Below are 18,259 nucleotides of genomic sequence, written 5' to 3' on the forward strand. Positions count from 1 at the left end.
ACCAGAGAGCTGATACAACACTGAGCATTCACCTTCCAATCAATTATTACATTGTTCGTGGGAGCTTGCTGCGTACAAATTGGCTACCACCTTGCCTATACCTACCCACAGCGATCACACTTAAAGTGCTTAGAGATTCCCAGAGGTCATGCACTATCCTATGCAAATCAAGATTCTGCAACAGTCACTGCCTAAATTTTCCAATTATATTAACTGTGCTGTATAAATGAAAGCTGACAAGTGTTTCCTGTGGTGGTAAGGTTTTCTGTTTTCCCTACTGGTTCCCTGGTTTTTCTATATGCTCATCGAAAAACCAGAGACAGGAAAAATCAAGCCAGCGCCAGCAGGTTGTTGACTTTGATTGTGATGGCTTTTTTCCCCCCAGTCCATTTTGTGTTGTTCCAGCTCGTCTCCATCACACAGGCCCTTACTGAAGCATTGTCTCTTATGCAGACCATTATGCCAGATTTAACAGCAAAGTGACATCGAGAGCAATCAGCTCAAGCTTGCAAAGACAGCAGAGGATGGCTACTTGTAAAGTGCATCAGCTGGTACACTGCGGGTTGTCTTTGTAGCTAGTATTCCCTACACCTTGGTACCTCAGCCACAGAGGAATGATCATATTTATTCAGCACATTGAATGTTGTCAAGACACTTTAAAAATTGCATTTTCCAAATTCCCCTGTAAAAATTCATTCATGGGTTGAGGCATCACTGGCTGGGCTAGCACTTATTGACCATCCCCAATTGCCAAGAGGGCAGTCAAGAGTCAATCACATGGCTGTGGGTCTGCAGTCACATGTAGGCCAGACCATAGAGATGTACAGTACGGAAACATACCCTTCGGTCCAACTCGTCCACACCAGATATCCTAAATTAATCTAGTCCCATTTACCAGCACTTGGCTCATATTTCTCTTAAACCCTTCCTAATCATACACCCATCCAGATGCCTTTTAAAATGTTGTATTTGTCCAAGCCTCCACTACTTCCTCTGGCAGCTCATCCTCCACATGCACCACCCTTTGCCAGGTAAGGATTGAAGATTTTCTTCCCTAAAGGGCTTAGTGAAGCTTCTGGGTTTTTTCTTAATAAAATCGACAATATAGTCATGGTCATTATTAGACTCAACTCCAGATTTCTACTGAATTCAAATTCAAACCCTGGTCCCTAGAATATTAGCTGAGTATTGAAGCAGGAGGAAAGATTACTGGACCAGAAATAAAACTTGGTCAGAGAGGCGGCTTTTAAACAACCAAGTGGGTAGTCATGAGCACAAGCTGAACTTTGAGTACAGATCTGACGTGGTATTATCCAAACCCTGCAGTGCTGAAAGAGGCCATTTGGCCCATCAAGTCTGCATCAACTCTCTGAAGGGCATCCCCATCCACAACCCTACCCTATCCCTGTAACCCCACATTCACATAGCTAGCTCACCTAGCCTGCACAACCCTGGACACGACAGGAATTTTATTTTAAAAAAGCATGGCCAATCCACCTGACCTGCACTTGTTTGGATTGTGGGAGAATATCGAAGCACCATGAGGAAACCCATGCAGACACAGAGAGAACAGACAAACTCCACACAGACAGACAGTCGTCCAAGGCTGGGTCCCTGATGCTGTGAGGCAGCAGTGTTAACCACTGAGCCAACCCTAGGTGTCCTATATAGCAAACAGTCATGAGAAAAAACAAACAAGTCCTTGCTCCCCTCAAGCTGAGGATACAGCTTCAATAAAATGTGTTAACACAAATATTTTACAATAATTTTATTTTACAAATAATCTTTTCTGGTCTTGAACCAAAACTCCGGTGTGGCCCAAAAACACACGACAAGAGAGAAAACATTTAGTCAAATCCAAAGATTAATAAAAGTACCCATGCAGTATCTGTGAACTCATTACCTAATTATTTTATTGTACCTGCTTTTGAATCAGAAGCTATACCAAAACTCAGCAGTAACTGTTCCACAGAATGACTGACTGTGGTTCCAATGGATAATTGATTTGACAGTATTAGGAGGTAGTTGTTATTTGGAAGTTTATAATGAGGTTTCAAGGCTGCATGGTTTTTACTCATCTATCCAACATAACACAGTCAGAAAGCCAAAGATTTCATCCTGCACTTTGAATACTATGTACATACCGGCAAATCTCATGCTCAACAGGGACAAAATAGATAGATACTGGCAGGAGTTCAGCTTGATGAAGGGATCCAATGTCATTTCTGCAGCAAGACTTTGACCCACTAACTGGAAATCCATTTGATCTGGATATTCCCAGACATGTGACCAAAGTGAAGTACTACAACATAAATATAAACCAGCTCAATAATGTGGTCTCACAAACCTGCATAGAGAGAAACACAGCATATTGCAATAGGAATGTCTGAATAACAATGAGAATTAAGAGACTGGTTGCAAAAATGGATTTTAAAAATACAGCAGGTTGACTATGTCCCCCAACTACAGAAATCAACTTGAATGGAACAACTGCACAATTTTGTGTGTAGTCTAATGTTTAATGTCATTCAAGGGCTGTTTGAACAATTTTTTGTCATTAATTTCATGTCTCATTAAAATCACAGTATCCTCCTGTACATTTCTTTTTTTAAAAAAACTAGTGAATCCACTAGATTTAATTCACTATGATAATTGTACACTATTTCAGTGGAACCTGACACATTTGCAGATAGCGGTAAAGTAAGAGGCTTGTGGACAGTTTGAACTTGCAACTTTCCACAAATGAAAGGTAGAAAAGCGTTTCAATTATTTCACTTTGCACATTAGCAATTTTGCTCAGTGGGAACTGGAGACTTAGCCTGGGCACTATAACAGAAACTGACAGCAATCATTGACAAGGGAGTCACAAGGTTAAAAGGGCAGACAGGAAAATTAAAGGCCATGACCAGATCAGCCATGATCTGAGGAAGTTGCAGAGCAGGTTTGTGGGACCAAACGGCCTACTCCTGCTTAGTCACATGTCCATGTGTATGCTCACGCATAAGCAGTGATCGTTCAGGGCTTGGCAGCTTTTGCAAAGTATTGGATTGACTCTGAAAGAACGTGAGCAACACTTTCAAACACCCAAAACAAAAATAGAGAGAATCTAACATACTTCTACAACTGTTTTCTCAATCAGTGGCAAGATTTTTATGCCAGTATATACCTAAGGAATTTGGCAGAGCTAACCCCCATTGAGGGATGAACAATTGAAGTGAATATCCAGCAGCTGGTACAGTGTGAAAGGAGCTTCCTATGGCGGTCAAAGCCTGAAAATGCAGATTCTCGTAATCCATTTGCACAGCCAACCCAGTGATCAGATATTAATCATGCTGTGCAGGAATGTAACCTTAAGAATTACAAGAGTTAAACACATAAAATTAAGTTACTTACATTTATACAAAATGAAATGAGCAATTTGATTACAGGGAACAAGAGCCAGTTATCCTTCAATTCTGCTACATTCAGGCTGATGATCATTTGCACAACTTATCAATCATGGCTTGAACCAACAGTTCCAATTCTGAGTGACCATATATTCTCAATGATATTTAAGAGGTTGGATTTCACATCAACTAGGACAGTGCAGTCTTATGACCACAAATCAGCCCTGATCTAGTTCTTGAAGTTTCAGTAGCTTCATACAACCTGAACTTGGGTTACTTGCTGGTGGTGTCCTGTCAATATTCTTCACTAAAAATCTTTGATAGTCCTATTTTAAGCCCTCAAGGTCCTAAGTAGGCCACAGATCTGTTAGCATCTACAACTGGATGAAAAGCAATAAGTACTGCAGATACTGGTGATCTGAAATAAAAACAGAAGGCACTAGAGAAAAATCAGCAGGTTAGGCAGCAACCACAGAGACAGAAAAACAGAATTAATGTCTTGTCTGACAAGATTCTTCAGTCCTTCTGTCATAACTTGCTTGGGATTGTACGCTGAAAATCAAGCCGCATTGTTTTGTGTTGCCACATGTGAACATTTGTCAAACTATGAAAATGCCAAAGTTACCCAAATATCTGATTCAGGTTAAAAAAGGAAAAAAAAAGTATCAGGTTTTGTCATTAAATAAGAAAACACCAACTTTCATAACCAAGGAGTAGGAAGAGAAAAATGAATTGCTTCTTTATTACAATTCAAAGAGGTTTTATCCCTTTTAAATTCTCACAAAGTAGATGAGTCCTCAATATTATGGCTGGAGGAAAAACAAACAAACAAGTTCTGTACCAGCAAGGTAGTTCACAGTTTCCTAAGCTGTTCCCAGAATCCTTTTGATCATTATCATGGAACACTCATCTGCACAGCTGTGATCAGCCTTTAGTTCATTGGCTGGGTCTTTGCCTTTGTTTAGGATTTGGGATCATTTCTTAGTGTTTTTGAATGCAGCTTTCCTGCACTGTTGACAGAATTGGAGAGAGACAGAGAGAGAGAGACAGAGACAGAGAGAGAGACACACAGAGAGAGAGAGAGAGAGAGAGAGACGGAGACAGAGAGAGACAAGCATTCCATCCAGACCCTATCCCTGCATTTTCCACGGCTAACCCACCTAGCCTGCACATCCCTGGACAACAAGAGCAATTTTTCATGGCTGATCCACCTAACCTACACATCTTTGAAATTTGGAAGCACCCAGAGAAAACCCACACAGACATGGGGAGAATGTCCAAACAGCACAGTTGCCCAGAGCTGGAATTGAACCAGTGTCCATGGTGCTGAGAGGTAGCAATGCTAACCACTGAGTCACCATGCCACACCAGTGTGAGTCCATACTGACTCCCCAAAGGGCATCTCAGCCCAGATGGTGCCATCAGCTTCAGGAGGTTTCTCCTCCTTTGTTTGCATTTCCCTTGGTTAAGCTGCAGCTAGTCCAATTAGAAGATTGCATCAATGCTACACATTATTGAACCCATAGCAGACAGAATTCAGACAAGTGAACATCACATCCCCAAAAGGTAACATTGAAGCTTACTGCACACAAGACACTCGTACCTTGGCAAAACAATCCCCTGCACATGCAGCTCCTCAAAACATTTAAGCAAAACTGCGGATCCCGGAACTCAGACAAAAACAGAATTTGCTGGTGAAGCTCAGATCTGGCAGCAAGTGTGGAGAGAAAACACAGACTTAATGTTTTGGGATATCAAGGTAACCAAAAGGTATGAAATACATGCAAGATCTTTCTTGCAGCAAAGTGAAAAATCACCAAGTTAGTCCAACACATAGGATAAAATAAAATCAATTGTCAGAACCCCGCATGTCTTACACCTTAAACTTGACATCAATATTGAAGGGGGTATAAAACCTAGAGCATGGAAAAAGGTCATTTGTCTGATCATGCCTGTGTAAGCTTGAGATAAAAGAATTACTTGGATCATCTGGTTTTTCCTTTAGAAGCTACAAGGTGAAAAGGCTGCCTGTACAAATGGGCAGGAACGAATGGGATGCACATGTGTGAGTGCCACCTTATCTGTCTGAATTATATAATGTCTTAACGCAATTTAATAGAAATTGCGCAGACTGAAAATGCAGCAAATTTATGAAGTTAACCGGAAAATGGACCATTACAATCCATGAGAGTTTACCCTCCAAACTTTTATGTTTTACACTAGTTGCTGGTGTAATGGAAAGGCTCAGTGGATGTGTCTGGAATAAAAAGGCAAGAAACATGTGCAAGTTCTGATGAAAGGTCATTGGTCGAGGCACTATGTTTCAGTCGATACTCATACCACTGAACTGCAGAATTTCCAGGGTTTTGCTTTTCTATCTGAAGTCTTTATGGTCTGTGGAGTGCAAGAGTGCAACTGCATCTTTGCGCGCCTGTCCATGTGAGATGGAGGAAGAACAGCATAACCATTGGCCTTTGTGGCTTCAGGCAGCATTAAAGTCAGCTTCATGTCAATCAGATCACTGCAGCGTGTGGACAGTAAAAAGGGAAACATGAAAAAGTACAATATGCACGGCATACACCCTTGACATTTATTTTCCCTTTTAAAACAAGGATTACTATTAAGAAGTTGGTGCATTCGCTGACAGGCACAGTCTTTTCCCAAGTGGGAAAGGGAGACAGCGAGGTTCTCTCTCTCAATCCTTACAAAGAGCCAATTAAACTGGTTCAAGCTGCAGCACAAATAGGAAAAATTGAAAGAGACTGAATAAAAAAAACCCCTGAATAAATAAAAAAGAAAATCAAAAGCTTGTTTGATTTTTGAAGCTAATTGTTAAAAACACTGAGCTGGGAAACAAAAGATTATACAAATGGTATACATTTTAAAACAATAAAAGACAGTACATCAGACACAGATTCTGTTGTCAAATGAAGTCCTTTTCACCATCAATTGGAAGGCAATCTTCAATAGAGAGTCTAAAATTTAATTGACAGTTTCAAAGCTGAGAGGACTTTAATCTCTTTCTGATGTTAGTCTCTGGGAGGGATGCGAGAGATTAAAGAGACTCATTATTCTTCATTGCACTGGATCGAGAGAGCTCACTCCCACACATCGATGGCTTCAAAGCTCCATACCTCTTCCAAAGTATTAAATTAACCCACAAAAATATAGTCTCCTGGTCTCATTTAGGAACTTCTCTGAAGAGCATTCTTAAATCAGAACTCCTTAAACCTACAGAACAAAAAAGAGGGGAAGAGGAGTTAGAGATTTATGCGGTTTAGTGCTAAATACAGACTTAAATCTACAGCCCTCTTAGTCTTCAGTTTTACCTTCCATTCTTTGCTTCCACCGCACCTGCTTTTTAAATTCTTCCAGTAAAAGGTGATGCCCTTTTGAGGAGCAGTGCCATCAGGTCTCTAACATCTTATTTTGACAAACCTTAATAGTTCAGCTGCTCAAGAGCTGGTCATGGGCAGCAGTTAGCACTGATACCTCATAGCGCCAGGGACCTTGGTTTGGATTCCAGCCTTGGGCAACATGAAGTTTGCATGTTCTCTGCTTGTCTGTGCGGGTTTCCTCTGGGTGCTCTGGTTTCCTCCCTCAATCCAAAAGATACTGAGGTTAGGGGGTTTGGCCACAGTAAACTGCCCATCGTGTCCAGGCTAGGTGGATTAACCATGGGATATGCAGGGTTACGGGGATCTGGGTGGGATGCTCCAAGGGTCAGTGCCTCTCATACAGTCCCTACGGTGCAGAAAGGGGCAGCAGCTGATTCGGCCCTTGCACAGAACCCATTTCCAGTACAAATCGCTGCCCACATCTTACTGAAAGCGCAGAGTGCTGCCTCTCCATTACCTCCCCTAGCTAAGAAAAAGCAGCACAAAATGGAATTTAAACTGATTGCCAATGAGGTCATGCATTGCTAAGCCAAGGACAATACAAAGCATTTATTCAAATTTTTCTAAAGCAGCACTGCTGCAAAAATCCGTAAGTGCTTCAGAGTCCAGGGGAGTTGATGCCATCCAAATCTCCTGCTTTACTTTGTACAGTTCGGTGCTAAATCTACCTTGTATGTCAAGGGCTCCCATCAAGAGATATCCTACCCTAAGACCCCAGTTACACCGGCAATTGTAAAATCAATTCAAGGTTCTTTATACAGCAAGCAAAAATCCACTTTGAAAAGCACTCGAGAACTGGAGCATACAAATGAAAAGTTGAAATAGTCCTTTTAGGTTGCATAAGTATCTTATTCACTTGTTTAAAAGATTAAAAGGAATTTTCCAACTGTGCTGATGATGAAAAGGAATTGAAAGAGAGAAAAGAAACCCATTTGCTCTGGTGGGATAGTCCAGAACACAGTGGAGTAACCTTGAAGTTAGAACTAGGCCATTTAGGGCTGATGTCAGGAGGCACCACTGCACACACAGGGCAGGCGAACATTTGAAACCAAAAAAGGGAAAAAAAAAGACAGATTGGGGCTTTACTGGATTTCTCAAGTCGAGAGCAAGGTCAGTCAAAAGGGACACGCAGCCAAGAAACAAAAACAAAACAAAAAGGAAGAGGCAAATGGAGTCAAGATTGCTCACAATGATTTAACTGAAAGGATGCAGACTAGAGAGAGGTCTGACTCCCAAAAGCCAAGTTTATTAAACCAATAGAATGAAACACTCCCTTGCACAGAGGGAGCTAGAGAGTCCGTATTCTCATGTTAAGCTAAGGAAACAATTCACACTGACCAAAAAAAAAGACATTACATGACCAGTTTGACAGTAATAGTTTAAGTATTACCCTTAAATACATAAACAGAAAAAAGGACAAAATTTGAATGAAGCAGCATAGACATATCAGGATACCAGAGTTCAAAAATTTCAGAAGGAGCACAGTCACACTATCAAATGGGATCTCCTTTACAAAATCCCAAACACTGGCAGCATTATTGGGAGCCATAAAATAGAGAACGCGATACGAACATGCCTAGTTATCGTTCTCTGCTTTTCAGAAGAGCCAACAGTGTTGGATTCCTGAGAACACTGGCGAGTTTCCAGGAAAAAAAAATCAGTTTCCCCAGACACTGCTGAGAGCAGCCACACTAGTACAGCTTGTTGCCTTAAAGAAAGGAACCACAGAAATGTAGCCCAGACTCTTAAAAATGAATGACGATTGGGTGGGCTAGGAGAGGAATTTAGCACGTGAGTGAAGTGTCTCATTTTATCATATGATAAAAAGGAAATGTAAATTTGTCTGTCTACAGAAACACTGAGCCAGTGCGACAGACTGCTGTCAAAGAACTCCAGAATCAACACAACACAGGCTTATTCTCAGGCCGAAACTGCACACAGAGGGCTTCATTCTTACCTTCTCAGCCGCATGGGGTATCCACACCAACCTCGAACTTCCTTGTACACCAGTCTGCTCAACAGCTGAACAAGAGCCAGAGAAAAACAATTAATATGAAATAATGTAAAAACATTCTGCCCATGAGCTCCCAATCCCAGTGAAATCCAATACAGAGCTATCTGAGAGAGAGATGCGGGTTTGGAGTGTGCCCAGAGAACCCAGGTTAACACCAACCGCTCGAGCGCCCAAACCATTTCCATTCAATAGGAGATCAGAGTGACCCCAGAGGCTAAACCAATAGGATTACTGTCTCCTGTAAATAACATCAACTATCAGTTTTACTTCAAGCTAGCCCACATTAAAAAAAAAGGAGATGGTGGTTCATGGGGAAGAAAATATTCAGAATAATCCCATGTAGCAATAATTAACCATTTAAAGCCATCTGCACAGTAGAACATTGTCAGATAAGAATGATCAGAACGTTGGGAGTAGAGCAAAAGGAAGACTCTTCTGCTTCCCTTTATAACACTTAAAATCATCCCCATTTCTCCTAATGGTAGACAAGAAGAAAATTGGTTCTTGTTAAATCCAAAATCTAAGAGGGGCAAGAAACTGGGCAGGTTTCATTCTTGTCTTTATATCCTCCAGTTAGGCTACAGCTCCAATCTATTCCCAGGCATCATCAGGGCATTCTCTCTCCTTGCCTCCATTTCCCCCCCCGTCCCCAGCATCATTCTAGGAGGACAGCCTTCCAACAGTCGTCTCAGCACTCCATTAGGCACTAGTCTGGCCTTTTAAGTAGCAGTTCTCCAGAGTGGGGCAACGCTGAGAGTTCCTGTGTTGTGGAAAAGCCCACAACAAACTGGCTATCCAATACACTGATAGAATTGTGTCTCGAGAAAAGGGATCATCAACCTTAGCACAAATCACTTAGCAAAGTATGACGTTTTCCATCTTCTGTGAACTCTCGTTAATACAGAACTTGAGCATTGCTGAAAAGAGACAAACCTGTGATTGATCTTGCCCTGATCAGGAAACTCAAGAATTCCAATTCAAATAGAAACATTTATACTCAAAAAGAAAACATCGAATGGTTGGCAAGTAGACTAACTGGTCGGACACAGATCGTGGAAAATGCTCCCACTAATGCATGGCATGACACATACTGTTCTTTTGTGCAGTTTAAAACTTTTTTTTTCTTTGAATGTGGTATTCTTGCAAATTATCCTGACTGAAATATGAAATAATAAAGCTATGACAAAGAATCTCTTTTCAGCAATATTTTACAGCTTCAAAAATCTCCAAATGGGATATGTTGAACCAAAAACAATTGCAACTTGAATTGTAAAAAGCAGAAAATTTTAATTTATAAATTGGTTAGTCTCACTCACTATGTAGCAGGCCCTGTACAAGTGAATCAGTGTCTGGATTTGGGAATGCAATGAGGCATAACAAAAGCAGCCAGGGAATCCTGGCTTCCTGATCTACTAATGGATTATTATTCTATAAATGAAAACATTTAAAAACAATAACATTAACCTAAGGAGTATTTATAAAATCTGTAACTGGTGTAACTACAGGTAACTATATGGGTAAAGACAGATGAAGAAAAGAGAGGAGAAACAAAGAAAAAAAAAGGGTGAAAAAGAAAGAGGGAGGGAGAGCTTGAGAATGCATCTCAGAATCCTGACAGGATGCAAAGAGGCCAATCAGCCCATCAAGTCTGCACTGACCCTCCAAAGAGCATACTAATCAGATCCAGCACCCCCTACCCTATCCCTGTAACACTGCATTTCCCATGGCTAATCCACCTAGCCTGTGCATCCCTAGTCACTACAGACGACTTAGTATGGCCAATCCACCTAACCTGCACAACCTTGGACTGTGGGAGGAAACCCACACAGACACAGGGAGAATGTTTGAGTGGAGTTTGCACAGTTGCCAGAGGCTGGTACTGAACCCAGGTCCCTGGCACTGTGAGATAGCAGTGCTAACCACTGAAACATCATGCCACTCCGAAAACGAGAGCGGGGCAGGCACTGAGAGCGAGCGGGGCAGACAGAGAGAGAGAGAGAGAGAGAGAGACAGTGGGGCAGACAGACAGAGAGAGCGTGGGGCAGACAGACAGAGAGAGAGAGAGCGGGGCAGGCAGAGAGAGAGAGAGAGCGGGGCAGGCAGACAGAGAGAGAGAGAGAGAGAGAGAGACAGGCAGACAGAGAGAGAGAGAGAGGCAGAGAGAGAGAGAGAGAGAAATAGAGAGAGAGAGAAAGAGAGAGAGAGAGGCAGACAGAGAGAGAGAGAGAGGCAGACAGACAGACAGACAGACAGAGAGAGAGAGAGGGGCAGACAGAGAGACGAGAGAAAGAGATCACTTGGACAAAAGGGATGTGAAGAGAAAAAAGGAGGGCTACAATTAAAAAGAAGGAGAGCAGAAAGAGGCTATAGAACACACTGAGTGTCATACCAGACAGGCCAAGATGTCAGATGTAATCAACATGTAAAAGACACTGTTCCAGTCTCTGAGGAGTCCAGCCAGCAGTGGGCCCAATGCAGCACCTGGAAAATAAACATAGCAGGAAGATCAAACCATTCTGCACTCACACCTGCCCCTTCCGTGTGGGGACGTCTGAAATGTTCAGCAGTAAGAATAAGGTCAATTCTTTCTTGAAGGCAACAACTGAGAATCAGAGAAATGTTGTGCTTAGCAGAGAAAAACCCTCAAAATCCTTAGGACCAGGAACATTCCAACATAAGTGCTACTTCTCATTTCATTCAGTGTTCCAACTTTCACAAAACTCAAACTCCATTGTATTTGTTCACAGAATAGTGACAAACAGCATAGCAGAATGAAATATATTAGTAGAGACTTTAGTGCTGAGGACAAAAATTAAAGCTCTCTTTATAGCGTCTCAAACTCAAAAAGGCCAAAAGGGCATTATCTCCACATTGCAAGATGTAGTAGTTTTGGCATTTAAAATACAGGAAAAAAAATGTATTTCAAAAGAGCCACAAGGAGAACAGAGGGCCAGGCTCGAAGCAACTTGATCAAGAGCTTGGTCAACCACACGGGAACCATTTAACTTTGCAACCAAAAGGTAAACACTTGAAATATCAACAGAAGTCGCAGGAAAAGCTCAGCAGGTTTGGCAGCATCTGTGAAGAGAAATCAGAGTTAACGTTTCAGAACTGAGGAAGGGTCATCAGACCCAAAATGTTAACTCGGTTTCTCTCCTCACAGGCGCGGTCAGACCTGCTGAGCTTTTCCTGCAACTTCCATTTTTGTATGATTTATATCATCCGCAGTACTTTTACTATTTCAGGTAAAAACTGACTCTGTTTAGATAATTGTTAGAACATGGAGCAGGAGTGTTTTGAGTGGTATTTTCCCAAATGACCACTTCTGGAAACACTGTGGTATTTGCCACCTTTATCAGTGTGTAGTACTGCACAAGAACTGTTACAGGCAGGTCACTGCCACCAGTCCTCCTTTGTCTTGGGCCCAGCTGGTGATGAGTGGTCGAGGATACACCACTGTATAGCATCTACAGAAGTGAATTGTTCTTCGATATCAAGAAGATTTATTGCATGATAGCAATAAGTACAAAGACAATTGGTCTGGTATTTCTAGACCTAGAGAGCTGGTACAGAAACATATGCTCCATCTCAAAACTGGAGTAGAGCTCCTCACCTGTACCCACACATGCAGAATGGGGTAGGGTCATTAACAGGAACACCGAGCCATGACCTTGTACAATGACAGCAGAGCACACCTGACAACACCAAACCTGCTGTCATGTTCACTTTCCACAATACACATGCTTTACAGCTAACCTTTGATGCTGAGCATTAGTAACCATAAAGAGCCAAATCAAATATCCAAATAAAAATCTCAAAACAGACTTTAACAGTCAAACCAGAGAGACATTTCATTCCCATTCCTGGTGGCTTTGATAACTAGGTCTCAATAATCTGCATTTTACTTACAGCCAACTCCCTCCCCACTGGCTGCAGGCCATTCTTACACGAGTCCTTCTGTCTAGCTTCAAGACCCATTACCACAGATTCTCAGGACAATTAGACTTAATCACATTCTCATGATGGACAAAAAAGGTGAGTGCCCAGTATATTCCTTCCTTAAAGAAATTACCCACCACGTAGTTAGCATTGTACCGTGTCCCACTAGACTTAGAAATACTGTAATCTTCAAACTTACTCCTCTGTGAACATTTTAACTTTGGTTCACTTCTAGTTACATTTGCTTACAGTGCAGCTTTGTGGCTATCAAGATGCCAGCCAATGTAAACACCTCTACCCAAACTGCTGAGGTCTTAATTACAAGAGTAAGACACTTTGAAGCCACAAGCACACAGTCATGGGAGGTCTGCTAGTACAGTTCAGATTGACTTAAACATAAAACACACTAATAGAAAAGCACACTCCTCAAATATAAAAAAGCATAAAACCTGTAAATTAATGATTAGTTAATTTGATAAACAAAATATAACTTGATTCTCACCTTCGTTATATCTAATTAATCTAACACAAATCAGATGTAGCCCATTAATATCATTCAGTAATTAGTTGAGTGACTCACCAATTGAACCTGTTCCATCGATGATTGCTGTGACAGTTGATAAAGCCTTAGCATTCCCTTTAAGACACTGGTGAGTTCCCTGGTGATTAAAAAAAATCACAAAGTTAAGTATCTTTCAATCACTATTTTATCTGTTATGCACAATTATTGCCCATTTAACTTTTTTTTTAAAAAGTATGTTTGGAAAGCTGGAAAAATTAACCGAGGGAATTTAGTAAACGATTTTAAGAGTTAAATCATCATACTCTTCCCCACCCTTTCAAAGTGTGTACAGTGGCTCCTCACCAGATCAGCTGCTACTGCTGTTGTGATTAAAGCATACGGTCCATTCACTAGTGCACCACAGAATATTAACATTCCTATTAGAAAGGGCAAAACAGAAATTTAAATTACATCTTTCAGAGAGTGACCTCAAACCACTTACAGCCAATAAAAGTGACTACACTTTTTTACTTAACACAAGCAATGCCACAGCCAATTTATGTGCAGCAAGCTCTCACACAGGAATGAGAAGCAGGTTTTAAATGATATTGAGGGTGGGATGAATACTAGCCAGGATAATGGAGAGGAGAACACCAGTACTTTCAGAAATCATGTGATGAGTTTTTCTTTTATGTTACACTAAATCAGGGCCTCACTGTAAACACATTTCCTGAAATTACATCACATCCTGGATGCTGCGCACCCTCTCAATACTGCACTTGCAGACTGTGGATTATGTCTTGAAGACGGATTTCAACCTGCACCTTTCCAAATGGAGAGGTTGAGGTGCTATCCAATGAGCTACAATCAACCTTGAATCACTAATCCCCCCAATTTATCCCTACTTTATAGCCAAAGCATTTCAACTGTGTTTTTTATGAAAAAAAAGTGTTTAGAACATGGTGTTGCTGACTAGGTCAGCATTTGCTGCCCATCCCCAATTCCCCTTGGGCCTAGTGACTTCTAGGTTATCTCAGAGGGCAGGTAGGAGTTATTATAATAATGGGCATTATGGAGTTAGAGTTAAATATAAACCAGGTCATGCAAGTACAGGAGATATCCTTCCCTTAAAAAATGGGTATTAGTCAACCAGATAGCACTTGCCCCCAGCAATCTATGATAGTTATCAAGACTTGTACGATTTCCCATTGGCTAGCCAATCCTCCCTCCGTGCTAATGTTACCCCTACACAGTTTTAAAAAATATATTCTACAATGATCTTGGCTATCTAATCAAATGGTTTCTGGAAAGCTAAAACACAGTACATCCATCGAATGAAACTGTGGGGAAAATCCTTACATTAGAAGCAAAGACTTCATATAGCCCAACAGTATGGCCAGCACACTAGAAGTGACTTACCTATAATTGTTGCTAATCCATTCTTCCCAATGTAGTTGTAGACAAACAACTGAAAAGCAAGGAAGAGACAAACATAAAACAGCAGCTACAAATTAAGAGTCCCCCTGATCTGAGGATTTGTCTTTTAAGACAAGTCACAGGAACAGAAGACGCTGCTCTGGAAGCATGGGCTAATAATTCCTTGTTTGGCTCTCCTGGAGTGTGGACAGTCCAAGCTCATTCATTAACATGAAGAACTGGTGGCCACAGTAAACTAAGCTGCTGGTTGGGTTCCACAGACTGTTAGAATATTTCTGGCATGCAGGAGCAGACTTTTGGATAAAGGAATCTTCAGTCCAACTTTGCAGAGATTTCAGAATTAAGCAATCTCTCCCCTTCCCCAAATTCCAGCAAATCTCTCTCTAGTCAGACTCTCTCCTACATTGAATAATTGTCACCCCTTCCCCCAATTTTGATAACTGAAGAATTTTAAATAAAATGCCATAAGTACAGTTAAGATAATTACAAATATCTTTGAGTTTTAGAAGTTTTGTGCCATTGATCCAAACCCTTACCAGCAACATCCACATCCCACAAAACAAGATAAAGTAAAGTAGCTACAACGTGGATCATATACATTGCCTGCAAGGAATGAGATATTCAGGTTCAGAAGGTCAGTCATCCCTCAGCCTGTTTAATTCCTTGTGGCTACACCATGGCAGTCACACAAAGTGTAATAAATGTAATTATTTTGACAATGCCAATGCCCACTCTAAGTCCATGCCATCCTTACCATAGGAGCAGCAATGATCAGCATAACACAGCAAGTGGTAGCCCTCCCGCCTGTGTAATCGGAGATAATTCCGGCCAGAATCCCACCTTCACAGATGAAAAGGAAACAATGAGCAATTTGCACAGCAATGCCAGGAGAGTTCCCATATTGTAACCCACCACATCTTACCCAGTGTTGACCAAAACTACCATCCAATTGCCTGGGCAGCACAACAAATGATGCCAAAGCCAACACGAGCCACAATAAAGTGCATTTCCCCATTTCAAAGTAATTAGTAAAGAAAGTGTAATTTTTCTTTTTGATATAGTGACATGGGATGGGAGCGGGGAAGGATTGATGGAGCTTAGATTGCATTGTTGCAGAAGAATTCAATAACAAGACAAAAGAAGCACCAGGTAGATACATTTTTTCCAGGTACAAAACTTCAGCAAGGACTGGTTCAATTTTTAAAACGACAGGGAGGAAAACTGAGCACCTGGAGGAAGCCCACGCAGACACTGGGAGGACATACAGACTCCACACAGACAGTTACTGGAGGTGGAATCAAACCCAGGTCCCTGGCAGTGAGAGGCAGCAATGCTAACCACTGAGCCACCATGTTACCCCTTGGGTGATCTGGGTCAATAGCCTTCTTATTGATTTCACATGTACATCTTGCATGGGTGCTTTAACAGTACACTGCTGCAAGTTTATTGAGAGTGCAGAGAGGAGGAGCCTATCATGCCAAACTGTGCTGCTCATTGATTTAAGTTGGCTGACACTAAATTACAAAAGCTGTGTTTCTGCTCCACCTAGTGGTGGCATTGGTAATACACGTCGCTGTAAAAACAAAAATTCAGGGGGAAAAACAGTCAGATTTCCTGTTGGGATCGGTTTTGCCTACAAGATCACATGGGATCATATTTCATCTAGGGGTTTAGCACCATTCTTCATAGCTTTAAACCAGATATTATAGCGTTGTCTGAGGATAAGTTAATTCACAAAGTTTCTCCATTTCGCAGCGAGGTTCATTCTACTGAGCTTCTTTTCTTAAAGTGACACTTTTGTTTTCAGCTCTGTCACATTGTTAATAATGACGCTCCTTTCATTTGCCATTATAGCATCCTTGGCCTATCATCTCTCGGTCATACTTTCTACAAATGACTAACTATAGTTAAGCTTAACTGAACAGTGTGAAAAGACTGGGAAGGATAGGTAGCATGGTCCATTTGCTTAAAAAGCACTTAAAGCAAATGTGGATACTGACTCTCAGGCATTTTCAAACAGCCAGCATCGAATAGTCAGCTATGAATTCAAACTCTACTGGAAGGACCCCAACACCAGGCTGATCGGGAAAGGCTGTACAACTCAATAAGCCAGTTCCTTCTGAATTCTTGTTATAAATTTGCACTGTAAATGCATCCTACTGATATTTTGTTTGGAGATTCAGGGTTCACAGGTAACTAAGTTGTAATCCAACTCTAGGCCAAAGCAATGTTGACAACCTCCAATACTCTGACTAGTGAGCTTGCTGTCTTTAGTATTTGTTCTCAATTCCAACTATATACAGTTCTCACTGACTCCATAAGACCTTTAAAACCAACTCAAGTGAACGTACCACAGGAATAAGGAGGGGGTAGCATCGATTTGACCAAAGAGTGTGTGGCATTTCAAATAAACAGAACCTGATTGATGGCAGGTGAGAGCCAGTAATTTCAGGAGCACCACATCAGGAATATTACATTTGGCTTCAATTCCCTAACTAGGCCACTGGCAGTTAGCATCTACAATAACAAAGTGGAACAAGAGTGCCAACAAATGTGGAAACTCAACTTTAGTATGAGTTACAATCTAAAAAAAAAGTTAGCGAGGAAACCATAATATGTTAATACAAAAACCACAAAAACCAAACATACAGGTATATTTGCAACAAATACTTGTTTGCAGAGGGAAGAAAAGGCAGAAGTTTATGTCAATAGGTAATTTTAGTCCAAAGTCTGTACCAACTCATTGTATTAAATGCTGTTACATTCCTCATATCCACATACATTGAATCAACATACCTAAAATGCCACCAACATCAAAAAGTGTTGAAACGTCACCAGCAGCTTTGGGATTCATATGGACTGAAAGACAAAAAATAAATTAGATAAACCTCTGTTAGAAGTTCAAATGAATTAACACAAGTTAACATCTGCTGGAAGTTTTAACTGTGGTTCAGCAGCTGGAAGATCTCTCCAGCTCCAGAGATTGGAACACATAGGTAAGCTGTCATTACACTCCAGTACTGAGGGGACACTAGATTATCAGGGGTGTCACTTTTCAGAGAGATTGTATTGTGGAGTTAGGAATTTGGATTTCTAAAAAAAACATATTGTAAAGCCAAATGTGATTTTAGGACATCAAGATTGGTATTGGTTTTTCAATGTCACATGTTTCAGTTTTGCTGTATATTGTATCCATCTCAGACTAATGCAGAGATACTAATTTTTTTCAAAAACGCTGTGCACGCTGTTTGCTTATTACACTAAAATATTTCCAAAACCACATTTACACTCGTGCTTGTTTCAGCTCATCAACTGATCTTAAGAAACTTGAAGCATGGTGCTGACTCAGCTAACCAATTGCTAAGCTTAGAACAGTTCCAGACTAAACAGTCATCACTGAACAATTAAAATAGTTGAATACTATATTCAGCATTCCATTAAATTTCTCAGTGTGGGAAACCTTTTGCACAGGGGTTAATGGAAAAACTCTCCTTCCATAACTTGTGTGGTACTTTCCTACCCAGTAATCCAGATCATAAAGCACCATGCATCTGTGCTGTGGATACACAGTATGCTAGAATTC

General features: G+C 41.0%; 1 protein-coding gene across 1 annotated transcript in view; it reads right to left on the bottom strand.

Annotated features, from left to right (window-relative positions):
• Positions 1-1,753: 1,753 nt before the first annotated feature.
• LOC122540727 (glucose-6-phosphate exchanger SLC37A2) overlaps positions 1,754-18,259 on the bottom strand; it is a 75,968-nt gene continuing 59,462 nt past the window's right edge. Inside the window, exons 11-18 of the mRNA XM_043676863.2 lie at positions 17,473-17,535; positions 15,431-15,516; positions 14,659-14,707; positions 13,603-13,676; positions 13,318-13,396; positions 11,188-11,279; positions 8,742-8,806; positions 1,754-6,617 (exon numbers count right to left, since the gene is read on the bottom strand). Coding sequence (XP_043532798.1) covers positions 6,602-6,617; positions 8,742-8,806; positions 11,188-11,279; positions 13,318-13,396; positions 13,603-13,676; positions 14,659-14,707; positions 15,431-15,516; positions 17,473-17,535 — 524 coding nt within the window. The 3' untranslated portion in view covers positions 1,754-6,601. The remainder of the gene's footprint in view (positions 6,618-8,741; positions 8,807-11,187; positions 11,280-13,317; positions 13,397-13,602; positions 13,677-14,658; positions 14,708-15,430; positions 15,517-17,472; positions 17,536-18,259) is intronic.

This window comes from Chiloscyllium plagiosum, unplaced genomic scaffold (assembly GCF_037043375.1).
Source record: "Chiloscyllium plagiosum isolate Xiang-an unplaced genomic scaffold, Cpla_swu_hap1 HiC_scaffold_29, whole genome shotgun sequence".
Lineage (NCBI taxonomy): Eukaryota > Metazoa > Chordata > Chondrichthyes > Orectolobiformes > Hemiscylliidae > Chiloscyllium > Chiloscyllium plagiosum.